The 11991-nt window shown below is 43.4% G+C and overlaps 1 protein-coding gene across 2 annotated transcripts; it reads left to right on the top strand.

Annotated features, from left to right (window-relative positions):
• The first annotated feature begins 15 nt into the window (after nt 1-15).
• On the top strand, nt 16-11744 carry LOC120019592 (protein disulfide-isomerase A6-like). Of its 2 annotated transcripts, none has more exons than XM_038962913.1 (12): nt 16-139; nt 638-779; nt 1342-1399; nt 1745-1871; nt 2175-2281; nt 3259-3516; nt 3760-3900; nt 9366-9450; nt 9622-9694; nt 9922-10080; nt 10384-10480; nt 10889-11744. In XM_038962913.1, exons 1-12 carry the CDS (start codon nt 91-93, stop codon nt 10958-10960), a joined length of 1368 nt encoding a protein of 455 aa, XP_038818841.1. In that variant the 5' UTR covers nt 16-90; the 3' UTR covers nt 10961-11744. The 2 variants fall into 2 exon arrangements, with proteins under 2 accessions (XP_038818841.1, XP_038818842.1); XM_038962914.1 differs by lacking the exon at nt 16-139 and adding an exon at nt 373-397.
• Nucleotides 11745-11991: the final 247 nt, after the last annotated feature.

The raw sequence follows: 11991 nt of genomic DNA, 5'->3' as shown, positions 1-11991 counted from the left end.
CTGATTGGACGTGGAGCGGCAACAGCCTGCGGAGAACCAATCAGCGTGGGCCACGGTAAGATTTTGTCGCCCTCTCTTCTAGCGCTGTGCATGACAAGAAATTGGAGAGGTGCACAGAGAACTATGAGACTTTTACTTGGTAAGAAACTCTAAACAGCTTGTGTTCAGATGTTTTTGTATTGTAACTAGGTTAATATCATGGTGGCCATAATACGATGTGTGCAAGATTGCTAACGTTAGCTAGCTATTGAATCAGGTTACATTTTGCTTCACTGTAGCTAACCATATGAATGTTCGTGGCCTTGTAAACGAACTAACAGTAATGACAGCTACAGGAAGGCTTAAAAGACGACCAGCAAAATGAATACCTGATGACGGCTCAAACAGCTCCTGTATTGTAAGCTAACTGACGTTGACTAGTTAAATAGTTATTTGCAGTTTGGCTTGATGTGCCAACTTTTGTAGCGCTAACTTAGCTACCTATGCTAACTAGCTAGCTAGATAACGTTAGATACTTATTTTTTCTGCTGAACTGTAGACAATGGAATTGTGCTGTTGTGTTAATTTGCTTATGTATGCAATATGACAATGTGAACAGACGCATCTCACATTCAGCTCCTTTCCTACTTCCCACCAGCTCTGTTGGGGTGTTCCCTGGTCTTTATGGCCCAAGGCTTCTACTCTGCTAGCGATGATGTGGTTGAACTCAACCCCTCCAACTTCAACCAGGAGGTTCTTCAGAGCGACAGCTTATGGCTCATCGAATTTTACGCACCTTGGTGAGTGGTCAAATCTTCTCTGGTCCCAATGAGATACTGAGAACTTGCTCGAGAGTGAAATTGCCACCAAGCAGTAGTTAGTGTTGTATGAAATCTCCTTATCCCAATAACCTGTCAAGGAGGGACACCCAAAATTGTTTGTAGACCTGGGGTGCATTCAGGAAGGTGTAACATTATAAAATGTTTAGATAGAAATGTCTGGTGTAGAATGGATTACATTGTCTGTCAGGCAGAATAGGGAATTGTGTCAATTACATTTCTGCAGCTTTCTGATCACTTCACCTCACTGAATACCCCCCAGTTTATAGGGGTCAATTATGACAATGATAAAGAAGTTGATATATTAGTAAACCCATATTCCCTTTGACATGATCTTGTAGCCACTGCACACATCCTGTCTTAACAAACATCTGTTACACGTCTATGCAAAACCAGAAATACTCACTATCCCTCAGATTGTTGTGAAAGTCTTTGCATGGGATTTGTGTAGACTTCACTTTGCCGATTTTATATGAGGCTGTGCGTAGTCTGGTGCCTCAGACGTAACTGTTTCTCTTCACAGGTGTGGCCACTGCCAGAGTCTGACTGCTGACTGGAAGAAAACAGCTACAGCCTTGAAGGTAAACTGCACATTTGTTATTGCAGTGTTATGACACTGTCTTTTGGTTTAATTACACCAACATTAGTTCAACTTAAGATGTTTTATTACAGTGCTATGTCACTAGCGACATAGACGGCACATTACTACAGTGCATTCCACATAGTGATCACAGCTGTGCAGGACAATTTGATCACTATAACTGAATTCACAATAAGCGGAGTATACCTTTTCATGACAACTTTGTGAGATTGCTATGGCCTGGGTGTATATCTTTCTAGTTTTGAGTACAAAACAAATGGAACTCACTAGCACTCTATGAGCTATACCAATGACAGTAACCTCTTGCTGTTTTCTCTTCCCTCAGGGGATTGTTAAGGTCGGTGCGGTGGACGCCGACCAGCACAACTCCCTGGGTGGTCAGTACAGTGTCAGAGGCTTCCCCACCATCAAGATCTTCGGTGCCAATAAGAACAAGCCCGACGATTACCAAGGTACGTCTAGTAGCTTTTCAATAAAAAAAATAAAAAATCTGCGTTTCTTATTGGTTCAGGTAGTCCCTCCCTGTTTCAGTCCCATTTTCTTCTGTTTCGTGCCTAATGAACACAACCCTGGGTTTGTATTCATTAGTGCACACCCATAGCAAAAGGTTTTGCAACGGAAAACAAAAGCAAGTTTAGTTTATCGTCCCTATTTTGGTCCGTTTTATTTATTTTGGTGTCTAGTGCAGTGGTTTCCAAACTGTGGGGCGTTTAGGAAACAGTGGTGTTAATAATCTTTCTCCCTCCCTCCCTCAGGTGGGCGCAATAGCCAGGCCATTGTGGACGGGGCCCTGAATGCTCTTCACACTCTGGTGAAGGACAGGATGAGTGGCAGGTCGGGTGGCTCTGACTACAGTAGACAGGTAACTACTACTTACACCTAGGCTGGGTCATGTTAAGTAGGAAGAAAATGTTTAGAAATGGAGAGTTACTATCTGATCTCGTCCAATAATAACAGATTGTTGTTTTCCGTGACAAAACGTTTTGCTACGTTGTACCCTATTGCACATGACTCCAGTGTCCTACAACATGCATTTAGCCACTTGTTGAAAGAATTGTAAAATGACAGTGTGGGTTTTAAGAATCACGTCAAGTCTCTTTTTGTTGAAACATACAGTGCCCTCTGTAGTTATTTGAACAGTGACACATTTGTTCTTTTGGCTCTGCACTTCAGATTTTAAATGATACAATGACTATGAGGGTAAAGTGCAGAATGTCAGCTTTAATTTGAGGGTATTTTTATCCATATTGGATGAACCGTAAAGAAATTACAGCATTGCCCCCCCCCCCCCCCCATTTTCACGCAATGATTACAGCAAGCTTGTGACTCTACACACTTTTTTTGTGCCCAAGAAATGAATGGTAAATAATGTGTCATTTTGGAGGCACTATTATTGTAAATAAGAATAGAAGATGTTTCTAAACACAACTAAAACAAACAGCAAATGCATTTCACGAGATTGTAGAGTCAGTCACAAGCTTGATGTAATTGTTGCTCGCTAGGAATATGGGACCAAATACTACACTTTTGACTACTTTAATACACATATGTGAATTTGTCCCAATTCTTTTGGTCCCCTAAAATTGGGGGATTATGTACAAAAACTGCTGTGATTTCTAAATGGCTCGCCTGTATATGGATGAAAATACCCTCAAATTAAAGCTGACAGTCTGCACTTTAACCTCAGTCATTGTGTCAGTTGAAATCCAAAGTGCTGGAGGACAGAGCCAAAACAACAACGTGTCCCTGTCCCAATAATTACGGAAGGCACTGTATATTTTGAGCACAGTGTAAGCGGTACGTCTAAGTTAACGTATCTTCGTGGTTGTCTTTCTCTAGAGTGGAGGCGGTGGTGGTGGCGGCGGCGGCAGTAAGAAAGATGTTGTGGAGCTGACCGACGACAACTTTGACCGGCTGGTTCTGAACAGTGGTGAAGTGTGGCTAGTGGAGTTCTTTGCCCCTTGGTGTGGCCACTGCAAGAGCCTGGAGCCTGAGTGGGCGGCTGCAGCCTCGGCCGTCAAGGAGCAGACCAAGGACAAGGTCCACCTTGGAGCAGTGGATGCCACCGTGCACCAAGGTCTGGCCAGCCGCTATGGGGTGAGCAGGAAACACCCACCAAAACATCACACCAGTCAGATACTATCAGTGTAGCCTCACCACTGATGTCTGTCTGTTCATCTGTACACAACAGCAGAAAGCTTAGATGGAACGAAAGATCTAGAAATTAAGGAATCGCATCCGCCTATTCATGACATCTCTATCGGCAATTTTCCACCAAGTTTGCCAACTGAACGTGGCCATGGACTGAGGTTTGTCCTGTTTCTCTCTCCGTATCTGCAGATCCGTGGATTTCCCACCATTAAGATCTTCAAGAAGGGGGAGGAGCCTGAGGACTACCAGGGGGGGAGGACCCGAGGTGACATCATTGCCGGGGCTCTGGACCTGTTCTCCGACAATGCAGCTCCTCCGGAGCTGCTCGAGGTTCGTGTCTGCGAGTCCGTGTCTGCATGTACAATAAGATAATTTACTCTGATGGAGAGCATAAAAACAAATGTATATATTTTTTTATTTCCTACACAATTTCGTGATTATGATCTTGTCTCATCGCTGCAACTCTCCAATGGGCTCGGTAGAGGCGAAGGTCGAGTCATGCGTCCTCCGAAAAAACATGTCCCGCCAAACTGCGCTTCTTAACACCCTCTCGCTTAACCCGGAAGCCAGCCGCACCGATGTATCGGAGGAAACAACTGACTACCGAAGTCAGCCTGCAGGCGCACTGCCCGCCACAAGGAGTCGCTAGAGTGCGATGAGCCAAGTAAACCCTCCGGCACCTGTCTTAAGGATCATGATGCACCTGTCTAAGGATCATGCTTTTTAATCAGTTTCTTGATAAACCACACCTGTTAGGTGGATGGATTATCTTGGCAGGCAAAGGAGAAATTCTCACTAACAGGGATGTAAACACATTGTGTACAATGCTTTTTTTGCTTTCAGAACATTTCTGGGATCTTTAATTTCAGCTCATGAAACATGGGACCAACACTTTACATGTTGCATTTATATTATTGTTCAGTATATAAATCTAAACACCAGGCCTATAGGCTATGCCTACTCTGCGTTGTATGCCATTGCCTCATGAGTAAATTCTGAGCTGAAAACATTGTTAAAACAACTACAGCCTATGCGCACGTTGTAATCAAAATTATAATCTTAATTGGTGATTTCAAACTATTCTTTTGTGAGGTGCAACCGGGACCAGTAGATGGTGGGATCGATAAACCAGAATTGGAGAGGATCCTACATCATTGTTTAAATCTCCATATTTGGGAACATATATTTTTTTAGGGGGTAGATCAGCTTTAATATTGCAGGTTGTGCCTTCCATCAATGTCATTGTCTGCATCATTCCCAATCCCCCATATTTGAAAAAAAATTGATTGTCCTTTATTATTTTCCCCTAACCCTACCACCCTTTTGGGAACATTTTTGGCTGCACAGTCGATTACAGTGGCGATGGACAGAGTTGTAGATAAGTTAATAGTATGTTCTCCACTGCTCAACGAGAATAGCCTATGCAGCTTGTTGTTGTCGCCAATCACAAGTCATCAAAGTGCCACTACAGTCATTTAAAAAAAAAAAAAAAAAAAAATTCACCTTTATTTAAGGTAGGTCAGTTGAGAACAAGTTCTCATTTACAACTGCGACCTGGCCAAGATAAAGCAAAGCAGTTCGACACATACAACAACACAGAGTTACACATGAAATACACAAACATACAGTAGAAAAAGTCTATATACAGTGTGTGCAAATGAGATAGGATAAGGGAGGTAAAGGCAATAAATAGGCCATGGTGGTGACGTAATTACAATATAGCAATTAAACACTGGAATGGTAGATGTGCAGAAGATGAATGTGCAAGTAGAGATACTGGGGTGCAAAGGAGCAAGATAGATAAATAAATAAATACAGTATGGGGATGAGGTAGTTGGATGGGCTATGTACAGGTGCAGTGATCTGTGAGCTGCTCTGGCAGCTGGTGCTTTAAGCAAGTGCGGGAGATATGAGTTTCCGGCTTCAGTGATTTTTGCAGTTCGTTCCAGTCATTGGCAGCAGAGAACTGGAAGGAAAGGCGGCCAAAGGAAGAATTGGCTTTGGGGTGACCAGTGAGATATACCTGCTGTAGTGCGTGAAACGGGTGGGTGCTGCTATGGTGACCAGTGAGCTGAGATAAGGCGGGGCTTTACCTAGCAGAGACTTGTAGGTGACCTGCAGCCAGTGGGTTTGGCGACGAGTATGAAACGAGGGCCAGCCAACGAGAGCATACAGGTCGCAGTGTTGGGTAGTATATGGGGCTTTGGTGACAAAACGGATGGCACTGTGATAGACTGCATCCAATTTGTTGAGTAGTGTTGGAGGCTATTTTGTAAATGACATCGCCGAAGTCGAGGATCGGTAGGATGGTCAGTTTTACGAGGGTACGTTTGGCAGCATGAGTGAAGGATGTGTTGTTGCAAAATAGGACGCCGATTCTAGATTTAATTTTGGATTGGAGATGCTTAAAACTTCTCATGGCTGGGATTCTGTCAACGGGATCGATATGACAACAGCCAGTGAAGTGCAGGGCGCCAAATTTAAAACAACAGAAATCTCATCATTAAAATTCCTTAGACATACAAGTATTTTACACCATTTTAAAGATAAACTTGTTGTTAATCCCACCACAGTGTCCGATTTCAAGAAGGCTTTACGACGAAAGCACAATATATCTCCCAAAGAGAGGAGTCACAAAAACCACAAAGAGATAAAATTAATCACTAACCTTTGATGATCTTCATCAGATGACACTCATAGGACTTCATGTTACACAATACATGTATGTTTTGTTCGATCAAGATCATATTTATATCCAAAAATCTGAGTTTACATTGGCGCGTTACGTTCAGTAGTTCCAAAACATCCGGTGATTTTGCAGAGAGCCACATCAATTTACAGAAATGCTCATAATAAATGTTGATGAAAATACAAATATTATGCACGGAATTATAGATACTGTGTCAGATTTTTTTTTTTTTACTTTTACCAAAAACCAATAATCTTAGTATTGCGCTCAGAGCCCAAATCAAGCCAAACAGATATCCGCCATGTTGGAGTCAACAGATGTCAGAATAGCATTATAAATATTCACTTACCTTTGATCTTCCTCAGAATGCACTCCCAGGAATCCCAGTTCCACAATAAATGTTTGATTTGTTCCATAAAGTCCATAATTTATGTCCAAATACCTCTTTTTTGTTCACGCGTTCAGTACACAATCCAAACTCACGATGCGCGGGCAAGTCCATGTGAAAGTTCAGACAAAGTCACATTACAGTTCGTAGAAACATGTCAAACGAAGTATAGAATCAATCTTTAGGATGTTTTTCCTTTGTCTGTAGAAATGTGATGGAACGCAGGTCTTACTCTCACGTGAACGTGCGTGCCAGACCCCTGACTCAGAGCTCTCATTCCCTCATTCCTTTACAGTAGAAGCATCAAATAAGGTTCTAAAGACTGTTGACATCTAGTGGAAGCCTTAGGAAGTGCAATATGACCAATATCCCACTGTATATTCGATAGGCGATGAGTTGAAAAACTACAAACCTCAGATTTCCCACTTCCTGGTTGGATTTTCTCAGGTTTTTGCCTGCCATATGAGTTATGTTATACTCACAGACATCATTCAAACAGTTTTAGAAACTTCAGAGTGTTTTCTATCCAAATATACTATATAATATGCATATATTAGCAACTGGGCCTGAGTAGCAGACAGTTTACTCTGGGCACCTTATTCATCCAAGCTACTCAATACTGCCCCCAGTCATAAGAAGTTAATGTGAGTCTGGAAGGAGAGTTTACAGTCTAACCAGACACCTAGAATATGTGGACAACTACAAATACCTAAGTCAGAACTATACAGAGTAGTGATGCTGGGCGGGTGGGTAGGTGTGGGCAGCGATCGGTTGAAGAGCATGCATTTAGTTTTGCTTGCATTTAATTGCAGTTGTAGGCCACGCAAAGAGAGTTGTATGGCATTGAAGCTCGTCTGGAGGGTTGTTAACACAGTGTCCAAAGAAGGGCCAGAGGTATACAGAATGGTGTCGTCTGCGTAGAGGTGGATCAGAGAATCACCAGCAGCAAGAGCGACTTCATTGATGTATACAGAGAAGAGTCGGCCCGAGAATTGAACCCTGTGGCACCCCATAGATACTGCCAGAGGTGCGGACAACAGGCCCTCCGATTTGACACACTGAACTCTATCTGAAAAGTAGTTGGTGAACCAGGCGAGGCAATCATTTGAGAAACCAAGGCTGTTGGGTCTGCCAATAAGAATGTGGGGATTGACAGTCGAAAGCCTTGGCCAGGTCTATGAATACGGCTGCACAGTAATGTCTCTTTTCGATGGCGGTTATGATATCGTTTAGGACCTTGAGCGTGGCTGAGGTGTACCCATGACCAGCTCTGAAACCAGATTGCATAGCGAAGAAGGTACGGTGGGATTCAAAATGGTCGGTAATCTGTTTTTAACTTGCCTTTCGAAAGACATTAGAAAGGCAGGATAGGATAGATATAGGTCTGTAGCAGTTTGGGTCTAGAGTGTCTCCCCCTTTGAAGAGGGGGATGACCGCGGCAGCTTTCCAATCTTTGAATCTCAGACGATACGAAAGAGGTTGAACAGGCTAGTAATAGGGGTTACAACAATTTCGGCAGATAATTTTAGAAAGAGAGGGTCCAGGTTGTCTAGCCCAGCTGATTTGTAAGGGCCCAGATTTTGCAGCTCTTTCAGAACATCAGCTATCTGGATTTGTGTGAAGGAAAAATGGGAGAGGCTTGGGGGGTGCAGGGCTGTTGACCGGGTTGGGGGTAGTCAGGTGGAAAGCATGGCCAGCCGTAGAAAAATGCTTATTGAATTTCTCAATTTCAATCATATAGCCTCCGTGTGTCGCAAAGCAAGTTAGGAGATTGAATTAAAAGTAAAATGAGAAGTATACGCTACAACAAACAATCGCCAACAGATAGGCTGCTATTTAGTAATTTGAATGTAGGTGTTATTTAACTATAGGACAGGAAGAAAGTGCTTGAATATTAAATTAGCCCGGCTAGCTAACTTAACTAGCTGTTTTAGCCAACTAGCTTCTCTCAGTTTGATGCAGTCAACCGGTACTACGTAAGCATATTGGATGATAAATAACTTAGCTATGACAAGCTAGAAGTTAGTCTACTAGCGCAAGTCGGATCAGTTGGTTGCTGCCTCTCCCTCCCTCCTTGCTCTTGTTTCACTCGCTCACAGTACACACACACACACCGCAAGGCCCCTCTGCCTGCTCTCCCTCGCGCTGTATCAGCTCTGGTTAATAAAGTAGCTTACAAATGGACTCTTCTGCTGCTTCCCTCACTCTGATCCGACCACGTCTATACGGAACTGGTCGTCCTCGGGCCTGTTCAAAACGGGTCTCTATATTGAAAAATGTATAAATGCATACTTGTTCTCGTGGGAAAGCCCGCCGTACATTTCGGAACGGGTCCAACTTTTTACACTTCAACAGAGGCCAATTTAACGACCCCTGTCACAACAGACAATGCCGGTGACTTTGTGAATGATGTCACAGAAACTGTACTTGGGCCACAAATAGGGTGCTTTTTAATTTAGCCAAATAAACAACTATTGACTACAATAACTGTTGGAATTTCATTTTCCCGCTGTACCGCACCCGAACCGTGACCCCCAAAACATCAAAGTACTGAACCGTGGGTTTGGTGAACCGTTACACCCTCATTGTTTTATGCTCTCCAGCTGAAAGTTTAATTAGAATAAAAACATATTTTAAATAGAAGACATCTAACTTTGACGTTTAGTGTGTTTTTCTTCTGACAGACTTAAATTCTGAATGTGTGTGTGACTCTCTCAGATCCTTAACGCAGATGTCCTGAAGAAGACGTGCGATGATTACCAGCTCTGTGTCATCGCTGTGCTGCCCCACATCCTGGACACAGGTTAGATGGAACTACTCTCTTCAGTTAGTCCCCTGATCACGTTCATGCTTATATTCTCAGGCTGTTTGATATGGCACGTGGGGTTGTACCTCATGACGGTTCATTGATTTTTGCCGTTTTGGATCTGTACAAGACTGACCTGTCCCTTTCTTTCCTCTTGCCTCGTTGCAGGTGCAGCAGGCAGGAATGGCTACTTGGAGGTGATGATGAAGATGGCAGAGAAGTACAAGAAGAAGATGTGGGGGTCAGTATATAGAAAGAGCCTGCATTTGAACACATCACCGACTGAGTTATTTTATCCTATATTAGTACTCAATAGGAGTTGTGGATTAGCCAATGCAATTTGTCTTAAACGCACACAACAGTCTGTGTGAATGATTTTGATCTGACTGTGGATGAATTCATTGAACCCAGTATAACTTCATCCGTTTAGTTTGATTAGCAATGCAAGTCTTCTCTCTCTCTCTCTAGCTGGCTGTGGACTGAGGCTGGTGTTCAGATGGATCTGGAGGCGTCGCTGGGCATCGGAGGGTTCGGCTACCCTGCCATGGCGGCCATCAACGCCCGCAAGATGAAGTTCGCCCTGCTCAAGGGCTCGTTCAGCGAGACTGGCATTCACGAGTTCCTCAGGTAGGGGCGCCCTCTCATTTAGTGTTTTACACAGTATAGTATAGACCACGGATACGTCCTAAATGGCACCCTATTCCCTATATGAGGCACTACTTTAATAGTGCCTATAAAGGGAATAGGGTGCCATTTGGGACGCAATCCATACCCAACCCTCTTCTTGGAGAGCTACTGGGTCTGAAGGCTTTTGCTCCAACTTGATTTAGCTAATTAGGGTCCTGGTGAGCAGCTAATCAGGTGTGGTACAGTATCATTCTAAGGATAAAAAAAATATATAATAATATTATATATATATTTTTTTTTTAGGGATCTGTCTGTAGGCCGCGGCTCCACTGCTACCGTCGGGGGCGGGGCTTTGCCTAATATCAACGCTGTCGAGGCCTGGGACGGCAAAGACGGAGAGGTGAGTGGTCAAAGGTCACAGGGTGGATGAGATGCGGCGGTCCTCGTACCGTAATACAGTTTTGGCTGGACGAGGTGATTTGAGCTTTTCTTTTTAAATAGTGAAGAAGGGCTTTACCCAAGTCTTGCCTCGGGCCAGTTCATGACGATGTAACGTTACAGAACATCCAGATAGAAATGGTGTAGAACCGATATGATGGTATGTCCAAGAGAATAGTTTCACCCCACTGAATACACCACAGGGTCGTATTCATTTGTGCACATCATTGGGAACATTTGGGAACAGAATAAGTTGCGCCAAAAAGTTAACCCCACCCCGTTTTGGTTCACTTTCTTACGTTTGGTTTCTAATGAATATGTTATATTGTTTGCCTGCCCAGTCCTCAATCCTCTCCTCTTTTATCCCCAGCTTCCCGTGGAGGATGACTACGACCTGAGTGACGTGGACCTAGACGACAACTTTGGCAAGGACGAGTTGTGAGCCCAGCGTTCCGGTTTAATGACATCTTGTCTGTCTGGTCTACCTCGGCGTGGCCAGTCTCTCCTCTCCTGTGGAGCAAGTTGGAGACTGGGTCGCCCTGTTACTGAAATACCCCAGAAGATAAAATCAAGGGGAGGTTGGCTCATAATAATAGCTGTAACGTTACAACCATGTGTTTGAGTTCGATACCATTCAACTTCTAACGTTCCAACCATTACTATGAACCCGTCCTCCCCCATTTAGAGGCCACCAACTTCCTGTGAATTGAACAGGGTCAGAAAGACACGTGCAGCTTCTCACATCGGCCGAGTTCCACTGCTTAGATATTGCCAGATCTTACAACGCCTGTATAGGTAAAATATCTATGAGCTGTCGATGTCTGTAAGACTCCGCCTCACAGACCTGCTGAATATTAGTCACTGCATTAATTATGCAGGCCCTACCTTTTTGGAAAGAGTTAAGGGGTTTCTGAATATGGCTGTCCAGTTGGAACATTCCTTTCTGCAACCGTCCCCTCTTCCTTGTTTCGCCACTCTGACGTCAAGCTAATCAGACATGGTTGTATCCGATTTCACTTTCATGCCCGGCCTGTTGTGACTATATATATTTTGGGGATTTAGTTGTCGTATTTTTATTTTATTCTGTCGATGAGCACGTCAGTGTCTGTGCAGGACAAAGGGCAATACCGTGGGACGACTTGTTTTTCTTACACAACTTTATTTAGATTGTGAAACAAAATTAAGTTTTTGTTACAAAATAAAAAGAGAATACTGTTTCATCATTATCCATGTATGTGTATTCTGTGTTGGGAAATGACAAGCTTTACTGTAAATGTAATTTTAGCTAGGAACACAAAATAATTGAGTTTTTCACTTTAACAATGTACCATTGCTGTAGCACAGGTATTTTGAAAAATACGTTTTTATTGCCCCCAACTGTACAGGCAGTTCCAGTGTATTAAAACCAGTATCTTGTAATGTTTTGCAGATACTGGTTTGTTTAACTCGACAGGGATAGAGGTCATTCACAGC

The sequence above is a fragment of the Salvelinus namaycush genome, chromosome 24 (genome assembly GCF_016432855.1).
Source record: "Salvelinus namaycush isolate Seneca chromosome 24, SaNama_1.0, whole genome shotgun sequence".
Lineage (NCBI taxonomy): Eukaryota > Metazoa > Chordata > Actinopteri > Salmoniformes > Salmonidae > Salvelinus > Salvelinus namaycush.
This window is presented reverse-complemented; position numbering and strand designations above follow the sequence as displayed.

What these genes read in the sequence shown, in the direction of transcription:
- LOC120019592 (XM_038962913.1), top strand. Translation starts at nt 91, where the DNA reads ATGACAAGAAATTGGAGAGGTGCACAGAGAACTATGAGACTTTTACTT. An exon ending in CTCCTCCGGAGCTGCTCGAG is followed by an intron (nt 3,901 to 9,365) that starts GTTCGTGTCTGC and finishes TGACTCTCTCAG; the next exon opens with ATCCTTAACGCAGATGTCCT. An exon ending in GGGACGGCAAAGACGGAGAG is followed by an intron (nt 10,481 to 10,888) that starts GTGAGTGGTCAA and finishes TTTTATCCCCAG; the next exon opens with CTTCCCGTGGAGGATGACTA.